The 15,375-nt window shown below is 38.5% G+C and overlaps 1 protein-coding gene across 7 annotated transcripts in view; it reads right to left on the bottom strand.

Moving 5' to 3' along the window:
* The window catches only part of EMCN (endomucin), a 174,790-nt gene that overhangs the window by 92,203 nt on the left and 67,212 nt on the right, over positions 1-15,375 (bottom strand). For all 7 annotated transcript variants that reach the window (XM_078148956.1, XM_078148958.1, XM_078148955.1 and 4 more), the window contains exon 3: positions 11,818-11,946. In XM_078148956.1, coding sequence (XP_078005082.1) covers positions 11,818-11,946 — 129 coding nt within the window. The remainder of the gene's footprint in view (positions 1-11,817; positions 11,947-15,375) is intronic.

Below are 15,375 nucleotides of genomic sequence, written 5' to 3'. Positions count from 1 at the left end.
CCCGAAATCGAGTGTATTTCAGATTGAGATTGACTTTCCTTTTCTTATTTTTTTTTGTCACAAATAATAAAATGGGGAAGTTCCTTTGACCTGAGGTCCAAATGATTCTCATTCTGGCAACTAGTTCCTGACTGTTGGCAAGGCAAGAATCAGGTCTAAAATAAGAGGGAAGGGAAGGAAAGGGACTATGCATTCATATAGCATCTACTACATGTAGCAGACTCTGTGCTAAGTGCTTTACAAACATATTACATGTAATACTTACAATAATCCTGCAAGGTAGGTGTTGTTATTATCCTCTTTTAATAGCTGAAGAAACTGAGAAGAACAGAGGTGAAGTGACTTGCCAGAGTTCATAAGTGTCTGAGGTGAGATTTGAACTCAGATGTTCCTGACCCAAGTCAGATGAATCTAGTCTGGTGGTCACAGGATAAAGGATCTAGAGTGAGAAGGGACCTTAGAAGCCACATACTCCAAGCTCCTCATTTAACAGATAAGGAAACCGAAGCCCATAGAGGTAAATAGATTGACCAAGGTCACTCAGAAAGTGGCAGAGTTGAGATTCAAATGGAGATCCCTTGACTCCAAATCTTGTGCCATTCTAGTATACCAACAGAAAAGGATTTTGATGATAAATTTAAAGATTTTAGAAGATAGTTTTTTCTCCCATGAATGAGCATATTCAGAAGACCAAGTGATATCATTCAATGGTAGAAAGATGTTATTTAGTGTTCTCTATTGCTTGAATAATAATCATTAATAATAATAGTAACAGCAGATAGCATTTCTATAATGCCTTAAGATTTGCAGAGAGCTTTACAAATGTCACTTCATTTGATTCTTACATACACTCTGGCAGATAAGTGCTCTTGTCATCTCACTTTTTATTGATGAGGAAACCAAGGCAGATAGAGGCTAAGTGACTTGCCCAGGGTCACACAGCTAGTCTCTGAGGCCAAATTTGAACTCAGGACTTCCTTACTCCAGGTTCATCACTCATTCAGCACATCACATAGCTGCCAGTGATCTGATGATAAAAAATGAAAGGATAACAGCCCCTGTCCTAAGGAACCTTAATTCTGACTAGGGAGACAACATGCATATATGTAGTTACATACAAGACATATGAAGCAAATGCAAAGTAACTTTGGAGGGGAAAGCAATAGTGGTTGGGAGTGGGGGGGGTGGTGGGAACAAGACCCAGAAAGGCTCCTCTAGTAGTCTGAACTTTAGCTGAGTCTTTAAACTGAGGTTTCCAAGGGGACAAAGATAAAGAAAGAACATTCTTGGCATGGGGATAGTCAGAGGAAAGCTACAGAGACAGAAGATCCAGCATGGTATGTGACAAACTTCAAGTAGGTCAGTGTGACTGGATTGTAAGGGGCATGGATGGAGGGGGAAGTAGAATGTAGAAGTAGGAAGGGCACATGTTTTGGAAAACTGCTTCAAATAGAGGAGTTTATATTTAATACTAGCAGTAATAGGTAGCCACTGTAGTTTATCGAGTAGAAAGGTCATATGAACAGAGCCATGCTTTAGAAGAGTCACATAAAATGCTCTAAATCATTATTGATTAGAGAAATGCACATTAAAACAACTTTGGGATATTATTTTGCACCTATCAGATTGGCTAAAATGATTGAAGGGAAAAGTGACAAATGTTGGAGTGAATGTGGAAAAATTGGGACACTAATTCATTGTTGGTGGAATTGTGAAATAATCCAAGCATTTTGGACAGCAATCTGGAATTATGTCCAGAAACTTATTAAACTGCCTATATCATTTGACCCCATAATACCACTACTACATCCATTTCCAAAGATGATTATGGAAAAAGGAAAAGAACCTTTATGTTCTGAAATATTTATGTCAACTGTCTTTGTGGTGGCAAAGAACTGGAAATTGTAGGAATGTCTGTTAACTGGGGAATGACCAAACAAGTTGTGGTATATGACTGTGATGGAATACTACTGTGCTGTAAGAAATGATGAGCTCATTGATTCTGGAAAAAACATAGATAGACTTGCATGAAATAATGAAGAGTGAAATGAGCAAAACCAAGAGAACATTGTATATAGTAACAACAATATGGTTTTAAGAATGACTCTGAACAATGTCATTTTGACTATTATAAATACCCAAATTAACTACAATGGACATACGAGGGAAGAGACTATTCTGCATCCAGAGAAAGAAGTGATAGAGGTATAGAATGATTATATATATATATATATATATATATGTGTGTGTGTGTGTGTGTGTGTGTGTGTGTGTGTGTGTGTGTGTGTGTAATGGTAGCCACTGGGGGGGGAGAAGAAAAAGAAAAAAGAAATTGACATGATAAATTTATTATATGTTTAAAAGGAATAGCAAGTAGTACATAATGTATTTGCAGTTTCATGTGCAATCTTTTTATTCTACTTTGTTATGGAAATGTTTGTTTTATTTCATAAATTAAAAATAAAACAAAATTTAAAAAAATAAGAAAAGTTACTTTGATGGTTGTGTAGATTGGAGTGGCAAGAGGCATGAGACTAGAAGGCCATTCCAATAGCCCAGACAAAAGGGAACGAAGGCCTGAAATAGAGTAGCAATTGTGTTCATGCAAAGAAGGATGTTAGTGAATAAACATTTATTAACACTTATTATGTGACAGACACTGTATTAAGCATTGGCTGGACAAAGGAAGGAAAACCAGAGCTATTGTGGAGATAGAAATGGCAAGATTTGCTGACTGATTGGTTATGTAGGATAAGAGAAAAGTTGAGGTAACACCAGTATTGTTAACCTGTGTTAAGTGAAAGGACGATAATGTCCTCAACAGTAACAGAAAGTTCAGAAGATGGGTCATTTTGAGGAAAAGACAATGAATTTTGTTCTGGACACGTTGAGTTTGAGATGTCTAAAAGTCACCAATCTGAAATATCCAGTAGGCACTTGGTGATTCAGGGCTGGGATTCTGGAGACAGACTAAGGCTAGATGACTAAATCTGCAAGTCCCTTGAGTGCAGATGATTATTGAACCCATGGGAACCAATGAAATAACTGAGAGTATGTAGAGAGAAGAGGACAGAGCTGCCATTGGGGGTGCTCCCTGTTAGTGGTCATGGCATGGAAGATGAACCAGCAAAAGAGACTGAGGGATATACAGTCTTGCACTGAAAAATAACATCACTTACAGGTGATGCTGAGCTATATATAAACCTGGTTTAGGGGATAGAAGGAGCATGTCCTGCCACTCCTCTCAATTCAGGGCTTCTTTTGGACACTGAGGTTTAAGCCAGTAAAAAGGAGTCATTTTTGCCACAGCTCAGCTCAAGCATTACCTCCTCCACGAGATCTTTCTTAACACTTTCCCCATTGCCTTGTATTTATTTGGTGCATGTTTATTTTGTATATGCCTATATGTGTATATGTTGTCTCTGCTGGAACATAAGCTTCTGGAAGGCAAGGATGACTCTATTTATATATTTGTATTGCCAGTGGCAAATACAGTGGCTGACATACTGTAAGTGGCTAATAAATGTTTATTGTTTGATTTCCTCACAAATCTGTGAGGTATAGAGATATATTATTATTTCCATTTTATAGCTTAGGAAACTTAGGGTCTGAGAATTTAAGTGCTTTGCCCAAGATCCTACAGCTACAGTTATAAATAACGAGTCACAATTTGAATCCAGGTTTTCTGATTCCCTTTACTCACTTTATGTAGAATACAGAGGGGTTTTGCTCATAAATCCATTTTATCTGACCAGTTTACTCAGCTCCTTAAAATCATTAGTGGCTCTCTTTTGCTTCTAGGATAAAATACCAGTTCTTTACAGTTTTGGCATCTTCTTTCCTTCCTCCTTTCCTCCCTCCCTCCCTCTCTCCCTCCCTCCCTCCTTTCCTTCCTTTGTTCCTTCCTCCCTCCCTTCCTTCCTTCCATTATGAATAGCACTGTGCAAGATATTGGAAAAGTTATAAAGTTTAAGCAGACATTACTTTGGACTTACTGTACATAAGTACGTACTAATAAGTACTTACCTACTATGTACATAAGTACATAAGTATGTAAGTACTATACATCATATACAATACATTACTACATATAATACAGTAATATAAGGTCAATGACTTCCACACAAATCTTCTCTATAAAAAGTCATCTTTTTGGATAAACTGACATTCCTCCCACCCCTTACCAGCTAATTAACACCATCAGCAGTTCTCTCAACTAATGTGCCATCCCTTTAATGACCCACTACTAGGCATTTAAGTCACTATTAGTAGTTCTCCAGAGAGGATTAATTGACCCAAGTACCTTTGGGAAGCAGCCACCTTATTAAGATAATTCTTTGAAGTAAGGAAACCTCTGCAGATGAGGAATTCACTACAGATTTGCTGAATGCCAGTTTGACTAAGACACATACATACATAAGTTATCCTTATATTCATTATTTTATATCCCTCTTCCTTACTCCTAGTCTTCATTAATACAAGGGCATTCACTAAGTAAACATTTTTAAAAATAGTACCAGCAACCAGAGTCCCACAGAAATCTCCAGGTGGACTTTACAAATGGCAAATGATTTTGAACTGAAAGATTCATTAGAACACACTGTATGATGCACAATCAAATCGAATTCAAAATCTAATCAAAGTTACATCCTTAGCCACATCTTTGAGCATTAGCTTTTCCTACATGAGAAAAGTATCACATGGTATGGCTTGGTTAACTCAAGTCTTTTCCCTACCCAAACAGGTAACATAAGACCCAAAAATGTAAATATTCTAGCTTCAACATGTTAATTATTTTATTATAAAAGCAAAGCAAAGCAAAACAAAAAGATGAAGCTTAAAACAAGATCACTTAACCCTTTCTTTCCTTTTCTCCCCCCAGTTCAAAATACTTCTCTCTCTTTCTCTGTCTCTGTCTCTGCCTCTCTCTCTCTCTCTCTCTCTCTCTCTCTCTCTCTCTCACACACACACACACACACACACACACACACACACACACACACACACACAATTGGATTAAGAGACTTGCCCAGGGTCACACAGCTAGAAAGTGTCTGAGGCTGAATTTGAAGTCAGGTCCTCCTGACTATAGGGCAACTCTTCATCTACTGCACCTACTAGCTGCCCCAATACTTACATTTCTTAATGGCTAGCATCCTCATAATCTGTAGTTGGATTCACCTGATGCAACCTTCAGTACAATAGTCTTTGTGGTCTGGGTCTTTAACACTTTTTTTTCATTGGCCTCCTTTGGCCACCATAACCTTGCTGCCTTCAGCCATATTACTTTTACCCTTGAACTTTTAGTGAGTCCTGGCCCTTCTGGTACTCTGTCACATTGTGAGGCTGGTGCCACTAGCTTTTCTTTCCATAAATTTTTTGACAGTGTTTGCCACGTCATAGGCAGTTTTGACAGTGCAAAGAAGGGGGCCCCATATACTAGTCCAGATATTACTCTTCTTCATCCATGGTATGGTACCAAACATGGTACCAAAGTGACAAGCTGCTGAAATGATTATGCTAAAGCACATTTTTACTAAGTCATTCAACAAACTCTACTGATTCCCAATTGCCTCTAGGATCAAATGTAAACATCTCTTATTGGATTTCAAAACCCTTTATAAACAGGCTCAACCTATCTTTCCAGCTTAATTATATATTGTTTCCCTCCCTACATCCTAGGACCCACCCAAACCAATCATCTTGCTATGTCTCACTTTTCACATTCCATTACTCAACTCCTTGCCTATAAACTGGCTTTCTTCCCTGCTTGGAAAATGCTCCTTCATCTCCTCAACTTTTTGAATCCCTCATAGACTTTAAGTTTCAGTTCAAGAGCAAACTTTTAAATGAAGTCTTTTCTGCTGTTCCCAGTTGATAGTACCGTCCTCTCAAAAAAAATGTCTTAAATATTTGGTTTACAGTTGTGTACATATTGTCTTCCTTAAAAGAATATAAGATCCTTGAGGGCAGGGACTGTCTTTTTAATCTTTGTGTCTGTAGCACATGCCATAGTGCTTGGCACGTAGTAGCAAATTAGTTCCATTTGACATAGACTGTCCCTCTAAGCATGAAATGCACTGTCACCTCATCTCCCCCCCTTACTATTCCTGAATTCTTTTAGGGTCCTGCTTGGATGCTACTTCTTACAAGAAGTCTTTTTTGATTCCTCCAGCTTTACTACTCACTTCCTTTTCCAATCATCTTGCATTTATATGTGGTATATCTACTCTCCCTGTTCCATCTTCCTTTTCCCCAGAGGAACATAACCTTCTTAAAGGCAGGGATTAGTTTTCACTTTTATATTTTTATCCTCAGTACCTAGGACAGTACCTCATTCACAGTAAGTATTTAATAAATGTATTGAATTGAATTAAATTTTAAAATAGCCTTTATTTCTATTTTAAAATGTATGTATGTACATGTTGATGTAAAATGACATATATATTTCTTTTTAAAAATAGTTTTTGGCAGTAAGGTGGCACAATGGATAGACCAATGGGCCTGGAGTCAGAAAGATCTGAGCAAGTTGACCCTGGGCAAGTTACTTCACCTCTGTTTACCTCATTTTTCTCAACTGCAAAATGGGGTGAGGTGGCACAATGGAGAGAGCAATGGGTCTGGAGTCAGAAAGACCTGAGTTCAAATCCAACCTTAGACACTTACTAGCTGTGGGACCCTGGACAAGTCACTTAACCTCTGTTTAACTCAGATTTCCCAACTATAAAATGGGGATAACAGTAGCACCTTCTTTGCAGGGTTGCTGTAAAGATCAAGTGAGATATTTGTAAATCACTTAGCATAGTGGCTGGTACATAGCAGATGATTAATAAAGTTTTCTTCTCCTCCCTTCCCTTATTCTGGATGTAAACACCAAAAAAAAAAAAAAGAGAGGAGCATTTCCATACCCACAGCAGAACACAAAAAGAGCGCTTGATATGAAACCATGAGTCTCCATTTCAACTTCTACTTAGTCTTATGTATTTCCACACCCATCCATTTGTGTGTTTTCAATCATTCTTTGTCAACCTCAGTTAAGAGTGAAGTTCATCTGAAGTCCACTCCTCTCATGCTTTCCTATATGTTTATGTATTCTTCTTTTCATGTATCTCAATAGCCTTCTTCTGTTCTATACTAGTGTTTTCTCCTTTTGCCTTCCTATCTCTTTTCCATTTTTGAATTCTTAGAACAGTACCAATCTAGTCAGGACCTTTTTTTTCCTTTTCTTATTTAATTTCCTCATTATCCTTTGAAGACATTTAGGATCTGAAGCAGGCCTGTGCAACCTGCAGAAGGATTTCAAGTGACCCATGAAAAAATATAGAAGAAAACACCCTTTGTGGGCTGCCTGAAATGCTTTGGCATGTCCTCAGGCTGCTTGTGGCCCCTGGGCCCCAGGTTGTGTAGGCTTGATCTGCAGGAACTCTTATTTCTTCTCCTCTTATTAGAATGTTAGCACAGCTTCTTGCCTCTTCCAATTGCTCAGATCTTCTAGGTTTCTTTGAATCTTGTGTTTGTATTTCAGTGTTCCTGTTCAGCTCTGGTCTTTTCATCAGAAATGCTAGAAAATCCCCTTTTCCATTGAAGGGTTTTTCTTTTTTCATCCTGTGAGATTTTACTGAGCTTTACATGGTAAATTATTCCTGGTTGTACACCTTTACCTCTTATCTTTCAGATTATTGTATTCTATGATCTCATCTAGCGTTAAGCAGCAGATGCCAGGTTTTGTGTGATTCCGTAGCTCCTTAGTGCCTGAACTCTGTTGTAAAAGTTGGCAATAATTCTCTTTGATGAAGAGCTCTGAATTTTGGCTATAACATTCCTGGGACGTCTCACTTTGAGATTCCACTAAAAAGGTGATTGTTAGATTTTTTTTTATCCTTACTTTACCCTCTTGTTTTAATTGATATAAGTTGTTTCAATTTATGATTTCTTTAAATATAATGTCCAGGCTTTTTTATGTTATCATGATTTTCAGAGAGTGCAGTGATTCTTAAATTATTTCTCCTTGACCTGACTTCAGGGTCAGTTGTTTCGATATGATATTTTGTATTTTCTTTTATTTTTCCATCTTTTGAATTTGTTTTAATATTTATTTCTCTTTCATGAGATTGTTGATTTCTGTTTGTTCTATTTGAATTTTCAGGAAGTGCCATTTCTTAGGTAAGGTTTAACACTTTCTCTTCTAAGCTACTTATTCAAATTCAAATTCCTTCTTCAGAGCTTTTATTCCACTTTTTAATCTCTTGCATCATTTCTTCTCAATATTCATGTAGTTCTCATGAAAAATGCATGTTTTTCTTTTGAGTCTCTATCCAAGCCTGTTATGGAGTTCAACTAAAATATTTAATTTCTGAGATTGGTTCATGTTTTCTTGTATTCACTTATCTCCTTTACTTTAGTTCCAGAATGGGACTTTTTGTCATGACTAATTTCTGTCCCCCTGCACTTTGGGGTGGTACATTCAGTCTTACTTAGTCTTGCTCTTGGAACCTTGGATTCTTGTGTTGATTTCTACTTCCTGAGGTTTGTACTCCCACCTCAAAATCTTTGAGGTTCACAGTGCTAGATCTTTAGGACTTTCTCTCCCTCTTTCTCCCTCCCCCCACTTCTCTTTCTCTCTCTCATCCCAGGACACAGTGTTAAAGACCACAGTGCTCGTAGACCTGGACAGTTATGACAGGAACAATGAAGCTCCATCTTCATTGTTACTGTGCTGGTCACTAGCAGTTGCCTACTCATGCTCTCTGGGCCTTCTTGACTGTCCCACATGCCTGAAATGCTCTTCCTTCTTCACTCTGACTACTGACTTCCTTGCCTTCCTTTAAAATTCCACCTTCTATAGGAAACCTCCCCAACCTGTCTTAATACCAATGCCGTCTGTTTGTTATTTATTTCCTATTTATCCTGTATATAGCTTGCTTTGTTTTAATGTTCACTTCCTCACTTCTTGAGGGCAGGGCCTGACTTTTGCCACTTTCTGTATCCCCATAATGTACACAGTGCCTGGAACATAGTAGACACTTAATAAATATTGATTGATTGATTGGTTCATTCCTAAGCTGAACCTTGAAGGAATCCAAGGAAGAGGTGGAGGTGAGGAAACTGAATTTCAGACATGGGAGTACAGACCATGAAAATGGTCAAAGGTGGGAGAAGATGGAATTTAGAGTTTCAAGGTCCACAGCCTAGGGTTTACTGACTACTCTAGAGCTTTGTCAAGAGAATCTTTTGATCTTCCCCTACATACAGAATCTTTCTGGTTCCATACACCCTGTCTCTAATCAAGGTCATTTTAAGGGATCCTTTTCTTATTCCCTGTGACATTCTCACTAACTTTTTTTTGTGTGTAATTCTAGGGTGGGATGTGTCACTTACTGTACTTCTTATTGGATTTCTTTCATTCATGTTAGTATGAATATCAGGGTTTGTTGGAGTAGGTCTGTCAGGATGATGTGGACTACTTCCTGTTCAGGCTTCCATCTTGACTGGAAATGAATGATAAATGTCTCAAAAGTTCTCTAATCTGAATCCAACCCCAAATCGAATCTATCAGGACCTTTTTCTACTAAATTGGAACCTAAATTCATGGTTCGAGGAGAAGGAAGGGGAGATTACTTGAAGACAACATGCACGATGTTGGAACAAATTGATATTATATATAGGTTTTTATGTGATCTATGATCTAAGATCCTTCTCAGACCCTCAAGTAATAATAATAATAGCTTACATTTATATATTGCTTTAAGATTTACAAAGGACTTCATAACTATCATCTCATTTTATCCCCCCAACAACCTTGGGTATAGGTGCTATTATTATTCCTATTTTATAAATGAAGAAACTGAGGCTATCTGAAGTTAGATTTGAATTCAAGTCACCCTTACTCCATCCTTACTTATTCATCCTTACTTACATCCAGCGCTCTATCCATTTTTGCTACTTGGGTTTTTTTTTTTTTGGATGGAGGTGATTAGGAAAATCATAGATCAAGATGAATGACAGAGAGAAAAGTATGATTCTAATCTTTCAAGTTTATGCCAAAGTGATAGAAAATTAATGTAGTGTTTAATGCTCTTTCAAGAGACTGGCAAAAGTGGCAGTGTTAAACCCTCCTATTCACCACATGGTTAGAAGACCAGAATCACTCAGAACATCTCTATATACTCCACCATCTCTCCAAGTCATTTCCCTTAGACATCATCACAACTCTCCCAGAAACAAGCTCCCTCACATCTTAGACAGAGACACCATCTGAGACCCTCTGTGCATGTTCCAGACTCCCACTGCACGTATAATCTCAGAAAACATACAACTAGTGTGAGAAAAACTTAGAGTAGGGAGCAGGGCTCTGTTGGATACAATTGGAATCAACTTGGGGGAGCTGATTGTTAAATTTTCAGTGGGAACATTTAAACCTCAGACATTGCAAATGCCACAAATCAGAGTTTGATTTATTGTTTTGTTGATTGCCTAGACTGAAGAAAGTCACGGAGAAAATGTGGAGAGTAAACTTAAAAATGTATCATGCATACATTTTTCCTCCCTGAAGAACTAGTTGCTAAAAACTTACCAGCACAGTCTTGGTTATAAGCAACCTCAGAGGTCAACTAGTTCAACCTGTATCTGATTAGGAATATCTCTATAATATACTTACAACTGGCTATCTAGTCTCTGACAGAAGGTTGCAAAGTACCTGGCACTAGTAGACTCAACCCCCCGCAAAAAAAACCCCAACCCAGCCAACCAACCAACCAACCAACAAACAAAAAACAACTGTAAATGACTTCTGAGGCCGCCCATCTTATTTTGGCACAGTTCTAATTTTTAGGATGTTTTCCTTTCACTATCAATGCTTGTTGTTACTCTACAACAGATAGAGCAGCAAACCATCAGCTACTGATGACATTCTTATAAACATAATTTTATTTTATAATCTAATATCTCTGAAGGGCAACCCACCTTTCCATTGGGGTAGGTTCATTATATTGTCCAGAGTGCAGTAGTGTGGGACTTTAGAACCCTGGCAGGAATTTTTAATGACCAGCTTTATCAATCAGTCACTATGTCAACAAGATTTTATTAAGCACCTTCTATGTGCCAGGCACTGGGGGATAAAAAGACAATTGTTAATCAGTTCCTGCCTTCCAGGAGTTTATAGTCTAGCCAGGGAAGACAACCTGTGCATGCATAGGCATATGCAACATACAAGATTATTTTGGGGGTGAAGCCCCTAGAATCTGGAAGGATTAAAGAAAGGCTTCATAAAGAGGTGAATTTTGAGCTGTCTTGGAAGAAGCAAAGGATTCTTTATAGTGCAAGACACAGCAGTTTTTAAAGTAGAGGCAGAGCATATTTCAAATATATGACTTCATTGCTGTAGGGAACTCCCAGTGATAACTCCCTCCACCAAGTAAATTGGCAACTTAGGGTCCTGTGCCAGGGTGGGATTTGAAACTGTTGCTTTCAGTCTCTGAACTCATTTCTCTATCCACTATGTCTCCCTCTCATTCATTGTCTGCCGACTGATAAAAGTTTTCTTTAAAGGTAGATTTAGGGAGTGTTGCATCCAGAAATGGATTACTCTGCAATCAAGAATTCAATGAAGAACTTCAGATAATGAAAACCTCTGATCTAAGTTCATGCATAAAATCAAGACTATAGCTCATCATTCTCAGGTGAAAGTAGCCTCAAAATTCAGAAAATACCCACATTTACACTCCCACTTACCAATCTTTAACATAATTTCTTAGTATAACCTAATACCTTTCTTTTAGCTCTCTGTATTTGGTTTCATATCAGGTACTTGTCACTTACCAGTGTTTGTGAAGGACATTGAGCTTGATGACAATGATATTACTGGTGATATTGTCACTAATTCTGTTGTCACTGAGGGGTTCAGTTTTCCTGGAGTATTCACTGGAGTTTGAACAGTCTCACTTTTTGCTAGAAGAGGGAAATTTTTACAGGGGTTCAATTATGCCTTGAACAATTATGCCAGTTTAAGATCAAGTTTATATGACAGTGAAGGGTTTCCCAAAAGTGGTCTCTTTTGAGAGAGTGCTGTCCTTCTTATATGATGATAATGTCAGTGACCCACAGCTACAGAGACACAATCAGTAGAACAAGAACTTCAAGACGTTTTTCCCCCTTGGTTGTGAGGGAGAGTTTTAATGATTCACTGATTTTTCTCAGTTAACAACCCTTGTTAGCCACTGGTTTTCATTTTCAGACTCAAAAGGAACATTATGGTAGTTGGTACTGCTGGAGTGTTGTTTCTTCCTTCCTTCCTTCCTTCCTTCCTTCCTTCCTTCCTTCCTTCCTTCCTTCCTTCTTTCCTTCCTTCCTCCCATCCATTCCCTTTCCTCATTTTGTTAATCTTTCACAGATGAAAAAATAATTGGGGATAGAAATGAACTAATCACAACAAGAATCTTTTAAGGGAACAAGGCTCTTAATGGGAGCATTTAAATGAATATGATTTGCATTACATTATCATTTGAAGTCCATCATCTTTCTATCAGGAGCTAAATGAGGGAGGTGGGGTGAATATGCCAGAGAAAAGGCAGGAACTCACCTGAATTCTCCCCTAAACTCATCCAAACAACTTTAAATAATTCTTCAAAACAAATTCTGGATCAGCAGAAACCAAAAAAAGGATGGAGTGAAACAGTTTTCTAGCCCAAGATACCTTGGAAGATTGGCATGAAAAGACTATTGAAACTGGGGTGAGAGTGGAGAGCAGTCCAGCATAGGCTGTGCCCCAGCAAACCAATAGTAGGCCTTGGGGGATGACAAAATCAGTGTCAGCAGTGGCTATTTCAGACCTCTCAGTCCACAGAGGACACGGAGATCAGACAACTGGTCAGAACAAAATTACAGGGATCTTGTCACTGGCACTGGGGGCAAGACTCTGTTTCATTCATACTCTGGGTGCAATCCTGGGTCTCAGTCTCATGGTAAGGAGGAGTACTAGCACACCAGAGCAACAGGGGAAGAGGTAACCTGCTGACAGTTCCAAGGAAGAAAAGAGTGACTGGGGTCACTCACAGACCAGGGCACAGGCCATGGCAGTAATAAATATACCTTTCCTTAGATCATACCACCTTGGAAGAACTGAAAACTTACAGGTCCTCAGAATTATCTTTGAAAACAGGTGCGCAAAAACCTGAAGCTTGGCACAGTGCCACTTCTACTCCAGAAGCAGAGCCCCACTTTAGTAAAAGAGTTAAAAGTAATATATATATATATATATATATATAATATATATATAATATATATATATATATATATATATATATATATATAATGTGCTGGAAAAATGAACAAACATCAAAAAAAAAAAGATCCTGACTATAGAAAGTCACTAAGGTGATAGGGAAGATCAAAACACAAACTCAGAAGAAGACAAAGTCAAAACTGCTCCTTCCAAAGCTTCAAAGAAAAATATGAATTGGTCTCAGGCTATGGAAGATCTCAAAAAGGAATTTAAAAATCAAGTAAGAAAAGTAGAGGAAAAATTGGGAAGAGAAGTGAGAGTGATGTAAGAAAATCATGAAAAAAGAGTCAACAGCTTGGTAAAGGAGGCACAAAAAATACTGACGAAAATAACACCTGAAAAAATAGAATAGGATAAATGGTAAAAGAGGCATAAAAATCCAATGAAGACAAAAATGTCTTGAAGAATTGGCCAACTAGAGGTACAAAGATCCACTGAAGAAAAGAACTCCTTAAAAAGTAGAATTGGCCAACTGGAAAAGGAGGTACAAAAGTCATTGAAGAAAATAATTCCTTGGACTTCCACTTCTGGGAGCCAAGATGGTGGAGTAAAAAGGTAGTGGCTCTCACTCTCCCCTATCAGCCTCTGAAAACCCAGAAAACATCACCCCAGAAAAAAACCCTGGAACACCTGAACTAGAAGAAAGACAGGGAGCAGCAGTGCACCAGCCCAGCAAACAGGTCTTGCAGTGCCTCAGCAAAAATAAGGGAAGTAGCACTACAAAAGTCCCCAGGAGGATAAGTACCCTACAGAATTCATCTGAAAAGAGCTGAAGAAAGCAACCTAAAGTCTTCCTAAAATCCGAGCCTTGCGGATTCCAGCCCAACCCCAGGTAAGCTGTCAGAACCTCCAACTGTCAACCAGGAAGAGATCCTGAAGCCCAGGTGGTAGAGCAAGCAAACAACAACACCTGGACCTCTGGGTGCCTCAGTGAGGGTGGGGAACTGGTGGAAACCAGCTCAGAAAACCACCAGGTGCCTCAGCACACTACTGCAAAGGAATCTCCTAGCGCATTAGCAGAAATGAGGGAGGCAGCACTGCAAGGGGCCCCAGACAGATAAACATCTAAAAGGAGCTGAAGAAAGCTAAGGGAAAGGAAAAGCAGGCAATCTAGAATTGTTTGAAAGTTCCAGCTTTGCTGATTCCAGCCCAACACAAGGTAAGCTGCCAGAACCCTACAGCCTCCAATTGCCAACATAAGAGTCCCCAGCACACAAAACCAGTGACCAAGACCTAAGCTCCCAACACAAGAATCTTGGGCCAGTGCCCTCTGTTCCCCAGCAGGAGAGCTCAATCTCTTTAAAGGCCAGGGAATAATGAAACCATGAGTAAAAAGAAATGTACCATAGATTCATATTATGAGAAGAGTGGAGATCAAGACAGAAATTCTGGAGATCAAGACAGAAATTCTGAAGAGGACAGCATTGTCAACAAACCCACATCTGCAACATCAAAAGGGCACATGAACTGGTCTGAAGCCCAAAAAGCCTCATTGGAAGAGCTCAAGAAGGATTTTAAAAGTCTAATGAGAGAGGTAGAAGAGTCCTTAAAAAATACAATTGGCCAATTAGAAAAAAAGTACACTGAAGAAAACAAGTCCCTAAAAAACACAATTGGCCAAACGGAAAAAAAGTACACTGAAGAAGACAAATCCCTTAAAAATGCAATTGGCCCATTGAAGAAGGAAGTACAAAAACTAATAGAAGAAAACAATCTGTTAAAAAGTAGAATTGGACAAATGGAAACTAATGACCCTATGAGAGAGCAAGAATCAGTCAAACAGAAAGAAAAAAATGAAAAAACAAATGGATGAAAACTTAAAATACCTCATCGGTAAAACAAACGACCTAGAAAATTGATCTAGGAGAGACAATTTAAAAATCATTGGACTACCTGAAAATCATGATGAAAAAAAGAGTCTGGACAGTATCTTTCAGGAAATCATAAAGGAAAACTGCCCTGAGGTCCCTAGAACCAGGAGGTAATAACCATAGGACGAATACAAGTCACCACCTCAAAGAGATCCCAAACTGACAACACCAAGGAATATAATAGCAAAATTCCAAAATTACAAGATGAAAGAGAAGGTGCTGCAA

This window comes from Phascolarctos cinereus, unplaced genomic scaffold (genome assembly GCF_003287225.1).
Source record: "Phascolarctos cinereus isolate Bilbo 61053 unplaced genomic scaffold, phaCin_HiC Scaffold_9;HRSCAF=440, whole genome shotgun sequence".
Lineage (NCBI taxonomy): Eukaryota > Metazoa > Chordata > Mammalia > Diprotodontia > Phascolarctidae > Phascolarctos > Phascolarctos cinereus.
Note: the sequence above shows the minus strand (reverse complement) of the source record. Positions and strands in the feature narration are given on the sequence as shown.